This window comes from Balaenoptera borealis (assembly GCF_965194805.1).
Source record: "Balaenoptera borealis genome assembly, chromosome: 1".
In the NCBI taxonomy this organism is placed as follows: domain Eukaryota; kingdom Metazoa; phylum Chordata; class Mammalia; order Artiodactyla; family Balaenopteridae; genus Balaenoptera; species Balaenoptera borealis.
This window is the reverse complement of record NC_138860.1, coordinates 179,626,088-179,638,713: the sequence shown is the minus strand read 5'-3', so window position 1 is coordinate 179,638,713 and position 12,626 is coordinate 179,626,088. Positions and strand designations below refer to the sequence as shown.

General features: G+C 40.8%; 1 protein-coding gene across 7 annotated transcripts in view; it reads right to left on the bottom strand.

Moving 5' to 3' along the window:
- Positions 1–12,626, bottom strand: part of UBR4 (ubiquitin protein ligase E3 component n-recognin 4) — a 125,925-nt gene that overhangs the window by 107,123 nt on the left and 6,176 nt on the right. For all 7 annotated transcript variants that reach the window (XM_082402518.1, XM_082402519.1, XM_082402523.1 and 4 more), the window contains exons 2-14: positions 11,720–11,817; positions 10,386–10,489; positions 9,476–9,605; positions 9,223–9,362; positions 8,614–8,716; positions 8,355–8,496; positions 8,071–8,195; positions 5,181–5,305; positions 4,506–4,565; positions 4,215–4,405; positions 1,033–1,132; positions 760–897; positions 176–293 (exon numbers count right to left, since the gene is read on the bottom strand). In XM_082402518.1, the coding sequence (XP_082258644.1) occupies positions 176–293; positions 760–897; positions 1,033–1,132; positions 4,215–4,405; positions 4,506–4,565; positions 5,181–5,305; positions 8,071–8,195; positions 8,355–8,496; positions 8,614–8,716; positions 9,223–9,362; positions 9,476–9,605; positions 10,386–10,489; positions 11,720–11,817 (1,574 nt within the window). The remainder of the gene's footprint in view (positions 1–175; positions 294–759; positions 898–1,032; positions 1,133–4,214; positions 4,406–4,505; positions 4,566–5,180; positions 5,306–8,070; positions 8,196–8,354; positions 8,497–8,613; positions 8,717–9,222; positions 9,363–9,475; positions 9,606–10,385; positions 10,490–11,719; positions 11,818–12,626) is intronic.

The window sequence follows — 12,626 nt, the reverse complement described above, 5'->3', positions numbered from 1 at the left end:
CAACAGCTCCGCTTACTCTTGAATAACATGTCGCCTTTAAGTGCACATGCAGTCAAGATCCATGCCGGGCAGGTAAAAGCAAACAGTGACTAGGAAGCTACAGGAAGCTCCTAGGGACACTTCCTGCTGCACTCTGTAGCTTATCCCCTGGGAGAGAGAAAAGAGGGGCGTCTACCTTGGCTGCTGTCCTCCTCCGTGCTGCTGAAATCATCCTCATAGTAGGTGTTTGAGTCAGTAGAGGCGCTGGCATCGCTGCTCATGGAGCCCTTCCTCTGACGCTGCAGGACACATGCCTAGGAAAATAGCGAGGTTTCTGTAATTGATGATCACAAAAATGGAGCCATCCTACCTCGTCCCATTTGCCACAAGAAAAGTTGTTTCCGTGTCTTCTTTTCTCTAAATCCAAGAAGTATTTCTCCTAATAGCTCCCTCCAGGACTCTAATAGCCTTATCCTATAGAAGCACTCCAAAACCAGAGATGTGGACAAGAACTGAAAAAGGAATGTTTCCATACTGTCCTCCATGTTTTTGCTTCAGCATGCCAATTGTCACAAATCACCAAGTAGCTATATGGACCACGGTGCTGATAATCAATAACTAATTCAAATGTTTGAAACCATTTAAGAGTTTTTCTCATCTTCAAAACCATTACCACAAATTATGACTTTATAAAGATCATGGCATACAGTCAGTCTCATTCATTTTGAGGAGGTTATATAAGAAGATCTTCCAAATTATCAATGGCATGACCCCACCCACCTTTCTGTAGGAAGTTGAGAGTAATGTCAACAGCAGGTTTGTCAGTGGGACAGAGTCTATCAACCGTTGAATCCTCTGTATGGAGGTACTCTGGGCCATAATGCTCAGGACAGCAGGGGGACCATCTGCCTCCCAACCCTGAAGGTAACGACATGAAAAGAGAATTAATATCAGGACTCGGCAGGAAATAACTACCTGATCTGATGGCTCAAGCGAGCTTAGCCAGAAGGGGAGCCAACAGTCAATACGCTGGTTCTGAAGACAAGCCCTCACCTTGTGCAGAGCCTCCACTTGCAGGTCTTGAAAGAGAGACGTCAACAGCTTGACGGCATGGTTTGCCAATATGACTGAGAGCACCCCAAATCCCTGATGCCTACACAAAGCAAAAAGGAAACACAAACTTTAACAACTCACAACAAATTACAATCTCCGAAACCACGGATCTTGCCATTTTGAGGTCCTACACCCACTTCAGAATCTATGGACCTTTCCCCAGGGAGGAAAAAAAAAAAATTGCAAAAACACATAAAATTTGCATATAATTTCAGAAGCTCACAACCTCCCTGAAGCCCATCTACACACTGCCTAAGGATCCACAGGCTTCAGGTTAAGAACTTCAGGACTAGAAGAAATTCTTCCAAATCCATGAAATTTTGGAATTTAAACTATCAATTCAAAGCTATTGGGTCATGTGAAGACACTAACGTTTAAATGTTGGTTGAATTTTTAAAAAGTCATTCTTTTGAGAAGAAAAGGTTAAAAATCAGCAACTTTTACAAAATATCTGGACACAAACCAAAGAGAATAAAAACAAAGGTTTACATTAAATCTGAGTAAAACTTTCTCTTTCTGTCCAAATGACCACACGACAAAGGGTTAGTATATCTAATATACAATGAGCTCATGTAAATCAATAAGAAGAAAGGACAAATACCAAAGAGAAAACTGGGGCAAAGGATATAGACAGTGTGAAAATGACCACAATCACACTAGTTACCAATGAAATACAAATAAGAGCAATACAGTAGTATCTTTCTCCTCTGAGATTAGCAAACATGAAGATTAATGACTCCCACTGTCAAACAGGACCTGGGGAAGAGGCATTTGCACACACAACAGCTAGGAATGCATATTAGAGCAGTTCAGCAAAACATTTCAAATTTTTAAGTAAGTATATCCTTTGTCCTAACAATTATACTTCTAGAAATTTACCCCAAAGGGATAACTGAACAAGTTCACAAAGATTTATGTTTTAGAAGGTTTATCAAAGCACAGTTTATCAAAACAAGAAATTTGGAGCACACTAAATAAGTGTTCAATAAGTTAATTAGTTAACTACAGTGTATTTATACAGTAGAATACCATCAATCATTAAAAACATAGAATCTATAATCGTATCGTAGACTGTAAACATGTCTACGATATTTTGTAACAGTGATCCTGTTTTCATAAACATGTACGTTTAACATATGAGCACAGAAAAATGTCTGGAAGAACGTTTACCAATTTGGGTGGTAGAATTTTGGGCAATTTTTTTCCTTTCTTATGGTTTGCAACCTACACAATGTATTTGCATTCTTTTAAGTCTCAAGACACTACAGCCATTTTTCAAATGTTTCTGCTACTTCTAAGGATAAACCTTTTGGCATTCTTCCATTTCCCTTTACAATGCCACACATGCAGATGCTCAAAAATCACAAACTACTGTTCTCTCTGGAACATGATTACCTCCCTATTTTGCTTAGTGTCTACTTCCTACCACCCTAATGTCTATTTCAGATTTCAGCTCAGTAACACTTCCTCAGGGAAGCCTGCCTTGATTTCTCTAACCAGGCCAAAAGCCCCTACTATAATACTCTCTAGATACAATTTGACATGTATTTGCATGAATAACTTCTTGTCTCTTCGGAATGTGTCTATTTTTTTTTATTCATCACAGCATTCCAGAACTAACACAGAGCCTGGAACAGAGAAAGTAGTGAATAATTTGCTGAATGAGGTCCAGAATGCGACTTCCTCCTTGAACTCCAGACTCACATACACAAGTGCCTACTCAACATCTCACAGAAAGATCTGCCAGTCCTCTCAAAAGCAGCATGGCCCAGATTAAATTCATTTCTTCGACTTCCTGCCATCCAATCTACTCATAAACTGGTGTGCCCTATCTCAGTAAATTACACAACCCAGGTAGTCATGCCACAAAATTCTGATGTCGTACTTTTCACACTCAACCTCCAAGCCACCAGCAAATCCTGTCAGCTGTACCTTCAAAACATCCCGATATGACCTCTTCTCCCTGCCTTTACTACCACCTACTCCGAGTCCCCTCATCGCTTGTGCGGAGTAAGGCTTGAGCCTCCTAACTGTTCTCTCTCCCCTTTGTCTTACGATCCCGCAGTGTATTCTCCATAGAACAGCTGGGTTCTCCGGTCACTAATAATTCAGATCACGTCACTCCCCTCTCACAAACCCTCTAACACCTACAGATTACACTTGGCCCTAGGTGATCTGGCCCTGGCTACCTCTCTGACAGAATTTTCTACCACTCTCCCTCCTCGATTTCTCTATTCTAGACATACTGACCTTGCTGAGCCTTAAAAATGCCAGTCATACTTCCACCTCAAAACCTGAACAATTCTACCCCAAATATTTGCATGGCTCATCTGTCACTTCACTTCTACACCTTGTTCTCAGAGTCCTTTCCTGACCGTGCTAACTAAAATACTAGCCCCTGACACTCCCTAACTCCTTGTTCTGGCTTATTTTTCTTCACAACACTCATATATGATAATCTATTATGAACTTACTAGTATGTTTGTTCACTGTTGCTCCAGTTAGAAAATAAACTCTATAAAGGCAAGGAGATTGCTTTGATTAGTGCTCTATCCTCAATGGCTGGATAGAGACTAGTGATACATGGTAGGGACTGAAAAAATAAATAAAATCCAGAAATGCCTAGGCTTAGAAAATAAAACCTTGAACAACACAGAAGTCACATCTCTAACTTCTTTCCTGGCATGCAAAGGTTTCTGTCCAGACTTCATCAAAACAGTAGTAAATGTTTCAGGAAGCCAGGAGGACCTGACAGAATCCTCACTTTACAGGTTAAACACACAAGTGAGTAACCAGCTCCAAGTCAAACAAGCCCATTTTACAAAATAGAAGCATTTTTTTTCTGATTTGAACCTCACAGAATTCCTAAAATATGTATTACACAGATATTTCCTCCCTCTTATAGAGAAGGAAACAAGATTGGAGAGAATGAGTGATTCACCCAAAATCATACAGCTATGATGTAGAGATAGTAAACTATGATCATCCTCTTAGTAGTTACGTTCAACTGGATGGAGGCAAATTTTTCTATTGCTGTGGAGATGAGAGGAGTTACACTAGCTCCCCATCAATATAAAATGGCAGGAAAACAAAACCTGAGCAGCAGTCAAGGGGACACATACCCTTTTCCAGGCCCCAGCTTTGGAGAGCCCACTCCCTCCTTTGTACGAGAAAGGATGTCTCTGACCCGGAGAGCAGCCAGCGGATCTTTCTCTTTCCCCTTATCAGCCAAGGCAGTAGGACTGAGGTTCAATATGAGGAAAAGGCTGTTTAACAAACACCAGGCACCCAGCAATTGGAAGTTCTGATAGTGCTATTGAAAAAGGCACAAAAAATATATATAAACAGAGATCTTACAGGCTACGTACCTTACAGACTAGATATAAGACAGGAATATAGCAGAGACTTCTTACCTCACCACCAGCCCGGCGGGAATTGCTGATTGCTTGTCCAATCATGTCATAAATTTCGAGCTGTCCAATATCAAACATACACAAAAATCTGAGCAAGGTGACATAGTTCATTACAAATGCTAAATCCTACCCAAAGCAATTTAGCTTGAAGACATCAATATCCTCAAGCCACTTCCAATGATAGAATTCCATCACACTTTCCCTGACCTTCATATGATGTTGACTCTGTCTTTTCATTCAGCTCACATGTCACCACCTTCTCAGAGGCGTCCCCTCCACCTAATCTAAAGCAACACACCCAGGACCACATCAGATCACTTTCTATCACATTTGTTCATCCAATCCACTTATCACTATCTGAAGCTGTCTTGTGTCTATCGTATGCCTCCACTGAAAGTACACTGACACAGTACAGTAAGCCCTTACATATATTTGCTGATTGAATGACTCATCTTTCACAAAGTCCATTGCCACCACAAAGTTGCAGTGTTTCCTGCAGAGCCAACCAATCTGCCAAATAAACAAGCTAAAGGCCTACCTCTTAGACCTACTACCCAAGGGGAAGAGTTATGGAGAGTACTCCATGTCCTTCCCTCTAAAAAGAAAGAAAGTGGAACTGGCCATATTCCCTCATTTGAATAATCAAGGTTCCGTGTCCCCAGAGGCGTAGCTTACACATTTTTGGACAATTGTAGCTGCGTCACTCTCATAGTCGTCTTCTTTGGAGCTCGTGGACCCTGTCCGCACTTGCTGAGCACTACCCACATGAAGGATGGCCATGCAAGTTGCCACACTCACACCTGAAAAAGGAAAGATACACACATTCCAAGAAACTGAAACACAAAAACACAACCCACCTACAAGCAATTCCATGATTTGATTACTGAAAGTAAATTCCATAAGGGCAAGACTAAACACAGCGTTACCATACAATCCAACAATCGCACTCCTAGGTATTTACCCAAATGAGCTGAAAACTTCCATCCACACAAAAACCTGTACACAAATATTTATTGTAGCTTTAGTCATAACTGCCAACAAATGGAAGCAATCAAGATGTCCTTTGATAGGTGAATCAATGAACAAGCTGTGGTATATCGATACAAGGAATATTATTCATCAATAAAGAGATGAGCTACCAAGCCACAAAAAGACACAGAGGACCCTTAAATGCATGCAGCTGGCCCTCCACATCCCCAGTTCCGCATCTGGAGATGCAGCTGGTGGGATCGGTGGATGCCAAATCTGCAGATGCTGAGGCTGACTGTACTACACCATTTTATACAAGGGACTTAGAGCATCCGTGGAGTTTCGTATCCACGGGGGGTCCTGAAACCCCCCACCCCCTGCAGGCAAAAGAAGGCAGTCTGAAAAGGCTACATACTATATAGTTGATTCTAACTATGACATTCTGGAAAAGGTAACTATGGAGACAGTAAAAGATCAGTGTATTCTAGGGACTGGCGTTAGGGGTAGGGGAGAAGGACCACTAGGTGGAACACAGGGAATTTGTAGGGCAGTGAAAATATTCTGTATGACACAATGATGATGGTTACATGACATTATGCATTTGTCAAAACCCACAGAACTGTACAACACAAAAAAGGAACCCTAACATAGTAAACTATGGACTTCAGTTAATGATAATGTATCAATATTGGTTCATCAATTACAACAAATGTATCCTATTAATGCAATTATTAATAATAAGGGAAACTGTATATAACGGAGAGAGAGTATATGGGAACTCTGTACAATCTGCTCAATTTTTCTGCAAACCTAAAACTGCTTTAAAAATGAAATTATTAATTTTAAAATATTTTTAAAATTTTTAAGATGATGGAAAAAAAACAATCCCACACTTAGTATTTCTCAAAGACATCAAGGCCAAATCCCTTTCTTTAAATCAAATCCCAAGTGATCAAATTTCAATAACAAACCAAATCTGGGCTCTTTAAACAACTAAGAATTTTTATGCGGGATCTTAGTTCCCCGACCAGGGATTGAACAGGCGCCCTCAGCAGTGAGTGCAGAGTCCTAACCGCTGGACCGCCAGGGAAGTCCCTTAACAGCTAAGAATTTTTAAGGACTCTTTAATCCTTATCAACTAAGTACACTGAGATCCATGTGATATTCAAGAAATTCCCTGAAAATTGAAATTAATAAACCCCAAATTTAAAAATGCAAAAATCAAAGATAGAGAACTAGGAATAAACACTGGAAATGGGCTTGGAGAGAGCGCCTGCTCACATGCTGCCTTAGCTTTCCATTCCCACTGCTGCAGCTCTCGCTCAGGCCCTTCACCTGTCTTGCCCAAATGACCACAAATTCCTCCTAGCAGATCTTCCAGCCTGGTACTACTGCTTCAATGTGCTCCTAAAGTATAGCTCAGATCATAGCACACTTCAAAATCTTTAATGGTCTCTACTGCCTACAGGATATGGTCCAAATGACTTAGACTGCATTTCTAAGCCCTCTGTGACTGGGCTGTACTTTCTTTCCAGCTGTCCAACACCCACTAAACTCACACACACACACACACACACACACACACACACACACACACACACACACAATGTTCCCCCAAATTCCAGGATACTCTTGGTCCTGCTTTTGCCTCTGCCTAGGGATAGCCAAACTGAAATCCTACCTGCCCTGCAAGACACATCAACAGAACTCCTTTGTGAATACTGCCTTCCCCAATTGAAAGTGCATTTATCTTTATATTCCTGTTTACACACAGATGTTTACAATAAAGCCATTCAAAGAATGTACGGAGATGATTAACCTCAGCAATTTCTTGGTGCTCCCGAGGTCAGGTTTCCAAGACTGTTCTTATCCTCACTCACAGAACCCAGTAAACGCTGGAAATTGTTACGCCTCCCAAGACATACCAGGACTATGGTATTTAAAATCAAGGATCAGTGATTTGGGTTAAAAAGTCACTGTAACAATAACTTAAAAGAGAGTAAACACCAGCTGTCAGGCCCCACTTCCAAGGCAGCATAATCAACAGGAAGGGAGGGGATTTTGCGGCAGCATGAAGAATAACAGTCGTTGCATTTATCAATATAAACAGATACCACCTGTTCTATGAATCCTTCCTCAAATCTGCTCCCACAGCAAGACTCAATTCTCCCTTCTCTGTGTGCCCATAATATTCTATACTTCTCTTATCGCCTTTATCATCTCCTGTTTTATATTACACTCTGTGGTCCTATCTATCCTCCATTGCTCGAGTATAGGCTCCTTGAGGGCAGGGATTACATACTGCTCATCTCAATATCCCAAAAGCACTTGGAATTTTGCTTTCAAACAGCAGACACTCACCATGTGCACACACTATAAAATCAAATATCCACATAACACAATGGCAGCAGTTGAACAATAAGCGAATTTACAAGATTCCTATTGAGACCTCATTTCATCTAGGTGAGATATTAGATGATCCTTGGGAGAAGGGTCTAAGTAAAGGGGGAGAGAGTACTCAGAAGGATCTCATGGTTTCCAGAAAGTGTAACTGTCCTTGGCTGAGAACATGAGATCAGATATAACAACTGCTCACCTGCATACAAACAACTTAGGCTGAGGACTGTCACATCTTGCAAACGAGAAGGATTGAGAGGTTCCAACACAGGTAGAGAAAGGGTATCCAATGCCATGGTTACATCAATCACCAGTGAATGAAAACTGGAATATAAGAGAAGATTAACAAAAGTGTCTCTTTGAGTCACCTGCTTCTATAATCTGATAGTTAAAGAAAGTCGGCATGCCATAAAAATTAACCAGTTTCTCTCTTTTTGAGAGCAGCATTAAAACGCAAAGCATATGCACCCTGGAGCACCTTACCCATTACGAACAGCAGTGGCATCTGCTACTGTTGCAGGCATGATGAAGAAGGAATTGGCCAACACTGCATCTTGAAACCGATTGATGTAGCGTAGGAAATAGGGCAGGTTCAAACACACACGCAGCAGCTTCTCTGAGCCACCTGAATTAACGAAAAAGCTCAACCTTACAAACAGGCCTCTGCTGCTTGATTTTCTTCCACTTAAGGAATTTCTGAAAGCAGAGAAACCACCTTTCTGATGACAATTAAGAGTCTTACCAAGCTCCTGAAGACTAGCCACATTCTGAGCTATGAACACATTCTTGGTTTTGATAGCAGAGGCTTGATCTGTGGATGACTGCTCATCATTTTCTCCTTCCGCCTGAAGAGAAACAAAGGATGTGAAAGGCCCATCAAGATACTATCATCTGTTGATTGCTGTCCTCAAGTTCAGAATAGAATCAACCATCCAAACTAAACAGCTGCTCCACAGATACTCTTCAGACCCCCCAGTTAATGAGGGGGAAATTCCTCTCTAATGTTGGGGAAAATACAAGTCATTTTTCCAAGAGGAGGGGGAAAATATATAGCTTTAAAATATATATGTTCTCTAACTAGTATAGAGTGATGCCTTTTACAGAAAGGAGTACATGCTCTTTGTCTACTTGCATTGAGAAATGTTGGAAGAATGGTCCTCAAAATAGTAATAACTGTGAACAGAAGGAATTGGGGTGTTACTTATTTTTGGTTTGTATTCTTCAGCTTTGTACCAAAGGCAGGTACATCATTTTATATCACAAATGTAAAATACATTTGTTAGCTATTTTTCCTAGTATTATCATCTTAACAAACCCCACAGGATGAGGCCATTTGGCTAAAGTAACTCACCGGAGTCTGTGGACCTACGGGTGATGATGCTACAGTTCTAGGGTTAAAAACTGATGTCAGCTGGTTCAAAAAATTCATCTGGACCTCCTTCTGCTTCAGCTCTGGGCTTACTGGTGCAGCCAGCTCTTTCTGATCTTCCACTACAAAATATAAAAGCAAGAGAGGGATGAGGGGAGTGCCACTAGAAGGCAAAAGAGGAAATAGCTGGCCAGAGGACTGGCCAAGAAACCAAGTCTGGTGAAGGAACACTCACCATCTGACAGTGTCTTCACTGTTTGTGGCAGCTTGGCCGATTTCATCATTGCTGTAAATGTGATAATTTCAGTTCTGTCTAATCGGCTACAGCCAGTGCACAGGCCCTTGATGAGGAGAATCAAGTGTTTCTGGAAAAAAAAAAATTCAAATATGCCTTTTAGAAGAGTCTATTCTTTAGGGACTTCTAGCTGGCAAAGGGCCAAATTTAGGTTCATACCAAGAACTGCAAATTAGGAAAAACAGTAAAGCAGAGATCACAACCTGATGGTCCTCAGACCGTATCTGCTTGCAGGTTTGTCTTACTGTTCTCAGTGTTGTTGTTGTTGTTGTTTTAATTTGAAGTTATGGCCAACTTTTTAAAATATGGAAGATTTAACATACAAATCCAGATTTCCTGTCTCTCAATAATTTACAAGACAGAGCAACTCTGTTGCCATTCCTGTACGGCAACAGTCAGCTGGAGCCAAACAGTGATTGGCCCCTTTATAGCTGGGTCATGCACCCTTCTCAACCAGCATACTTGACTCACTTTATGTCACTTGCCTGGCCCCCACAGGCATATCTTTGCAATCCTTGAAAAAGCCTCTGCAGCCCTCTATACCAGGGGTTGGTAAACCATAGCCCCAGTTCAGCTCACTGCCTATTTTTGTAAATAAAGTTGACTGGACCACAGCTATACTCATCCACTTACGTATTGTCTGTGGCTGCTTTCACACTACAAAGGCAGAGTTTAAAAGGCAGAGATCAGCTGTAACAGGGACTGGATGGTCGGCAAGTTATCTACTATGTGGCCTATTACAGAAAAAGTTTACCAACCCCTGCTCTATGCCACCCCTTCTCCATCATTCCACTTGTCAGTCACAAGCCTACCACAAAATAAGGGCCAGAAATGGGCCCATCACTCTTACCTGGGACACAGCACAAGCCTCATCTGGATTCTCCAGACGCAGGAGAGAAAACTCAATCAGGACTTTACAGGCTGCTGCCACAGACTGAAGTTGGTTCCGGGGAACTGAGAAAGGAATAAACTTTACTTAACTTCAGACTGCTATAACTCACTTCAGCCTCACAGTCAATAAACCAAATAAGTATTGAGCTCTGTACGTCCAACATTCCCAATATCATTCTAAGAGAATAATTATTTAGAACCAACAACCCTACAGGCAAACAAAGGCATTTTGGCATTGATAAGCATCAACTGCTTCTAGATCAATTTATATTTACTAGAAATTAAGATAATTATAATAGGAAATACATCACAGTAAGTACCAAGCACTTCAAATATATTAACCCACTTAATCCCTAAACCAATTCTATGGGGTAGATAATATTGTTACCCCCCTTCCCTTCTTTTTTTTTTTTAACAGATAAGGAAATTAAACCATAGACAGGTTAAATGACTTGACCAAAGTCACGAAGCTGGAGTTAAATCCAGGAAGTCTGGCTCTAAAGTTCATGCTCTTACCCAGTAGACTACACTACCTCTCCTTTCCCTTTTTGCAACGCGCTTCCTACTCAAAGCTTCTCCAATCTAAAAGTGATTCTTACAGTGGTAGCCAATGCCTATAATAAACAGCACTAGACACCGAAAGATTACTCAGCAACCCTGTAACTTCCTTTCACTTTGCTTGCTTAGCAAACTATTTAAGTAAAATGATTCAAATTCTTCAGAACTATATGCGTTAAGATCGGAAAGAAAAGTGAAAATGCAAAATTTCAGAAAGAGTGGAAAGAAAGGGCTTGGTCACGTTTGGGGGTAGAAAAGTTTAAAAGATGGGGAACTGAAGTTGAAATCCAGTCACATACCAGAGAACACAAAAGCAGAATTTAATTTCTCACCAAAACCAAATAAGGAATAGAGCCTTGGTTAGTGGCTGCTAACCCCAGGTCAGTGTCCACCTAACCCCCCAATCCCACCCACCCTGCCCCCTAAAATTAGCACACTAATAATTACATGTGTAAAATCAATAAAATGCTTTTGATTAAAAAGGCAAGGAAGGTTAACTTAATGGTTATGAAATAGATGTCCAAACCAAATAGTTTTTTTAACCCCTTTTGGTTGGCCTCGGTAAAGGAACTTCCAGAGCCTTATCATACTGACAGTTGTCTCCACTCTTGAGTGAACAGGTTACAACGAAAATACAGACTTCATTAACAACTTGTTCAGACACCGTAACAAGAGGACACACAATTTCCCTATTCATGAGCCCTTAAAAGGGAATGACAAGAATAGAATACTTACTGAGGCTACAAACTGTTGTGATATAGTGTGTGGAAAGTGCAACAAAAGATGAGTAGAATGGCTCATACTGCTTCTCGTGGTGCAGGATTTCTGATTCACTGCAAAGAAAATAATTCAGCCAACATTTACTTAGTGCTTACTATATGCCAGATACCCTACCCCTTTACAGGCATTACCTGACTTAATCCTTGTAGCAATCCTACTTGGTAGGCACTGTTATCATCCCTATATCCAAGTTGAGAAAGTGAAGCTTAGAGAGTTAAAACTAAGTACCTTGTTCAAAGTATCAGGCTTAGTAAGTGGCAAAGGCTAATAAACAGGAAACACTTTTAAACTCACTTAGAATTAAAGAAATACAAGTAAAAACACAACAGGATACCATCTTGTCCTGTATTACTGACTGGCAAAGACAAAGCTAATAATGCCATGAGCTGGCCAAAGCAGGGGTAAAGCAGGGCACTCAGAATACTGTTAGTGGGAATATAGACTATAGTAACACATTCTGAAGACCAAACAAGGCCAGTCCATAATGCAGTAACTTAAAAAGGATCAACAACTCAAGGGAAAAAATCATCTGATGGGTGATAAAATCCAAAATTCTTTAGGTATCAGAGTCCTCCATCCCCCTCCCCACACCCACAGGATACAGCTAGATCACAACAAAGTGATTATTAACCACATCCCTTATCTTTACCTGAGAAAATGGCCTCTTCAGTGAAAATCTGGAGCCCAACTAGGTCTAAAAACTGGATACATTTATGTCATTCTCTTTATCAAATCAGATGCTAATTGCAACCCATGGAACAAGAAGGCAAAGAAAACACTAAAATGTCTTATTAAATGGAAAGAGGAGAGCAATGTGGCTAAACAGTTTCCTCAGTAAGTTAATTCTCCAACAGAACTATCA